General features: G+C 75.4%; 1 protein-coding gene across 1 annotated transcript in view; it reads right to left on the bottom strand.

Moving 5' to 3' along the window:
• Nucleotides 1-4,008, bottom strand: part of H696_03556 (hypothetical protein) — a gene marked incomplete at both ends in the record, with an annotated part of 5,095 nt that extends 1,087 nt beyond the window's left edge. Inside the window, 3 exons of the mRNA XM_009497425.1 lie at nt 291-3,422; nt 3,629-3,705; nt 3,830-4,008. Of these exons, the coding sequence (XP_009495700.1) occupies nt 291-3,422; nt 3,629-3,705; nt 3,830-4,008 (3,388 nt within the window). The remainder of the gene's footprint in view (nt 1-290; nt 3,423-3,628; nt 3,706-3,829) is intronic.
• Between the last annotated feature and the right edge of the window lie 110 nt (nt 4,009-4,118).

Here is a 4,118-nt window from a genome sequence, read left to right as displayed (position 1 = left end):
GGGGGAGGAGGGGTCGAGAGCGGCATGCGGGCGTGTGGATGGGTGGTGCATGTGTGAGATCAGGTGCAGGTACACGCATGGGTCGACACAGTGGCAGGCACATTGCGCGAGCACATGGCCGAGCAGATGGCGGCGGGGAGGGCGGTGCCCGTGGCAGCACGCGACCCAGCCCACGGATCATGGGCCGCGTGGCGGCTTGGAAAGGAGCGAAACAAAGAGAGCGAGAGAGGGAGAGAGAGGGGGGGAGGGGGGAAGGCGACGCCCCCGGCATCGGACAGCTGCGCGCGTACCGTGCAAGCCAGCCTTCACCTGGAAGTCGCGCCGGTGCTTGGACCCGAAGTTGACGATGGTATTCTGCAGGTGGATGGCCATCAGCAGCAGGCGGCTGACCGGCATCCGAAGCTCCCGCAGGAAGAGCTCGTGCGCGCTTTCCGCCTGTTGCTCCGCCTCATCCAGCCCCTCGGCCGGGGGGTCGGCCGGATCCTCACGCTCCTCCAGGTGGGCGCTGCACAGGGGCCCCCCCCCGGGGGCGGTGCCCGGGGCCGGGCCCTTGCCCTGCGCGCCGTCCAGGGCCGAGAGATTGATGTTTTGCGATGGCCGGCGGCTGAGGCCGAGCCTGGTTAGGATGCCGCCGCCGCCGCCGCCGCCGCCGCCGATGGCCGGGCCCGGCGGGGCCCCCTCGGCCGTACTGTCGGCCGAGTCGCCGCTTGCTTGACCGGAGGATCCGGCGCCACTGGTGGTGGCTGAAGCGCCGCCGGGTCCGGCCCCCGGGCGGAGGGATCGCCGGCGCCCGTGGGCCATGTTGCCCGACCGCTCGCCGGTCAGCAGTGTGGACTCCGGACGCGAGAGGCCCGGCCCGGCGAGGAGGCCGGATGACCCGGGGCCGGGCGATGTGCTGCCCTCCGGGCGCGCGGCCACGGCCGCCGCCTGGGCCGCCTGCTGCTGGGTCGTGCGGACCCGGGTGAAGAGGTCGGTTTCGGAGTTTGACCCGCCGCCGGAGGAGGACTCCGCCTGCTCGGGCGGGCTGTCACCGGAGATGTTGCTCGTGGAGGAGGAGGCCCGGCGCTGTGCGTGCCAAAAGTTGGCCCACGAGAACTGGGCGATGTTGCCGCCGGCGGCCCCGGGGCCGCCGGCGTCATCGGCCTGGTGGTCCAGCCCTGCCTCCAGGTCGGCCTCCAGGTCCGGGACCTGGCGCTGGCTGTCGGCGGCCGCCTGGAGAACCGCATCGAAGCCCGGGCCCTGGTCCGAGGGGGGGACCGGGTAGTCGTGCGCCGGGTCGCCGGCGGCCGGGCCCATGGCGGCGCTGCCCCGGCGGGGGGTCCCCCCCCCGGCGGCGGGGAAGCGGCCTGCCATGCCGGGCTCGGCCATCGGCCCGGTGGCCAAGCGCCCGGCCTCCACCAGCAGGGAATTCCGCTTGGACAGGCGCCCGGCGCCGGGCAGGCCCAGCAGGCAGTCCGACGGGTTGGCCGCCATCGGGGAGGCGCGGCGGCCGCTGGCCGCCGTGGCGCGGGCCCCGCCGGCCCCAGGCCCCGGCGGCGAGGACATCAGCGCCGCCAGGGCGATCGGCTCCAGGGTGGCCGGGAACCGCCGCTCCAGGACCAGCTGGCGCTTCAGGCGCCGCAGCCAGGTGGGCTTCTCGGCGTGCCGGGCCTCGGCATCATGGCCCGGCCGGTGGCCCGCCTGCCCGGCCAGGTGTCCCTCCAGCGCCCCATCGTACCGGGATGGCGAGGCCCGGCGGCCAGGCTGGCGCGCGCGGTCCGGGCTCGAATGGCGACTGCGGCTGCGGCTGCGGCTGCCACTGCGGCCGGGGCTGGGACCGCCATCGGACTGCCGGTCCGGGCCCATGGGGCCGGAGGCCGATCGGTCGAGCGACCGGCGCCGATGCCAGCGGGGCGGCGGGTCGCCGGCCGGCGCGCCGGCCGACCCCCGGCGCGCCGGCTTCAGGGGGATCATATTTCGCAGGCGGCTACGTTGGTGCAGGGGGTTGGGGCGCTTGCGGCCGGGGCCCGGGTCGGGGCCGAGGCCGTGGCCGGCGGCGGCGACGGCGGCATCGGCCGCCACCTCGGCCGCCACGGCCGCCGCCTCCAGCGACTCGGGGTCCAGCCCGCCGGCGTGCTGCTGGTACCGGCGCAGGGCCAGGGCGGCCCGGGCCTGGCCGCTGGGCCGGCCTCGCGCGGCCGAGCCCCCCACCAGGCCGCCGGTGGTGGACAGCATCTGCCGGGAGTATATTTGCTGGTAGATGTTGTCGGCCGCATGGCCGAGGCTGGAGGCCGAGCTGAAGCGGCTGAGTGCCCCGTTCTCGGCCGCCGGGCGCTGGTGCAGGGAGGAGTTGCTGCGCCGGAGGAGGCGCCGGGGCAGCCGGCGCTTCAAGGGGCCGGTCGCCCGTGCCTCCGGGCTGGGCAGGCCGTCCTGCAGCTCGCCCCCGGGCCAGAGGGACGACTGGCGCTGGCGAGGGTAGGCCCCCCCGGCGGCCAGGCCGGCGGCCGGCTGGTCCAAAGCCCCCCCGGGCGGCATGTGCCGCCGGTGCAGCAGGACATCGAGCTCGGTGTCGGACACCACGGCCCGGAGGCTGTCCGGGTGGCTGGTGGCCAGAGACAAGTCCGAGGGCGGGCCGAGGTCGAGGCCGAGCCCGGCCGACAGGAGCCGGCGCCCGGCGCTGCTGGCGCCGGCCGGCCCGGCCGGCCGGTCCATCCGGCCGGCCAGCGCCCCGGCCGCCCCGGGGCCCGCGCCGTGGTGGCCCATGCCCCCGGCGCCGAAGGAGTGCGCCGATTGGCGCGCCCACTCCAGGTCGGCCGAGTGCGTCGGGCTGAGGCTGACGGTCTCCAGGATGGCCGACCCGGCCCGTTGGAGGGCCTGCGCCAGTTGGTCGGTGTCGCGGGCCACTCGCGGGGCCACGTCCCCGGCCTGGCTGGCCCGGGCCGCCCCGGGGAAGGTGACCGCCTGGCCGGCCAGGCCATTGGGCGACAGGACGGTCAGGCCGTTGGAAGCCCCGGGGGTCTGGCGGCCGCCGGTGCCGGCCGCCTCGAGCAGCAGCCCCTCCGGAGCCGGGCCCTCGGCCAGCCCGGCCTGGCGATGCTTGCTCGAGGCGGCCGTCTCGCGGGCCATGGCCGCCGCCGCGGCCAGGGCCCAGTCCAAATCCTCGAAGTCATCGTCGCACTGGGCAAAGAGATCGGCAATGCGCCGGCGAACATTGATGCTGGTCCCGCCGCGGCCGATGCCGCTGGAGTAGAGGGCCAGCGGCAGCGGCGGGTACTCCAGCTTGGGGTCCAGGTCGGCCGGGCCACCGGCGATGGCCAGCCAGGTGGCCCCGCCGAACTTGATCTTCAGCGCGCCGTACATGCTCATGACCTCGTCGAAGACGACGGCCAGCTCGTTGAGCATCTCGATCCAGTTGGCGCTCTCCATGCTGGAGTGCCGGAAGTCTGGCACGGGGGCGGCGGGGGCGGGGGCGGATGTGTGAGCGTCGGGGTGAAAGGGTCCCGGAGCAGCCGGGCCGCGGCCCGGCCGCGGGTGGACTCCATGCATGGCGGGGCACGGGGGCGGAGGGGCGGTGTGCTGCTTGCGTCGTGCGCGGGTGCCGCGAGCGGGCGTGTCTCAGGAGGGCCAGGCGGCGCCGAAGCCCACGCACTTGTGACACTGAGGAAGATGACCGCCACATGGGGAAAGGACTCGGCGATGCTTCGCAGGTTGGGTGTCTCGCTGATCCTGCGTGCATGCATCCGGCCGTCGGGGGAGGCCGGCGCAAGGGCGGGGGCCGGATCACGGTCAGTGGGAGGGCCGGAGGGCCGGGCGGCCGGGGCGAGGGCGGTCCCCCAATGTCGGCACGCACTTGCGACGGATGTACTTCGGCAGTAGCATCTCCAGGAGGAGCTCGGATTTCTGGTTGACCAGCTGGATCTCGCGCGCCTTGCGGAAGGCCGATCGTCGGATCCACCACTCGTTCCTAGCCAGGCCATCGCGCCGGGCAACGCCACGGTCGAGAGACCGGGCCACACGCGCCGGGGACATGTCAGCTATCGGGCACATGAGCGGACCGCGTGCAGGTGCAAAGCGCCCCAGGCAGGAGGGCCAAGGGACTGCGCCAAAGCCCAGGGAGCGGGGGCGGGGGGGGGGGGGGG

This window comes from Fonticula alba, assembly GCF_000388065.1.
Source record: "Fonticula alba strain ATCC 38817 unplaced genomic scaffold supercont2.5, whole genome shotgun sequence".
NCBI classification, from domain to species: domain Eukaryota; order Rotosphaerida; family Fonticulaceae; genus Fonticula; species Fonticula alba.
The sequence above is the reverse complement of the archived record's forward strand: the minus strand, read 5'-3'. Positions and strand labels throughout refer to the sequence as shown.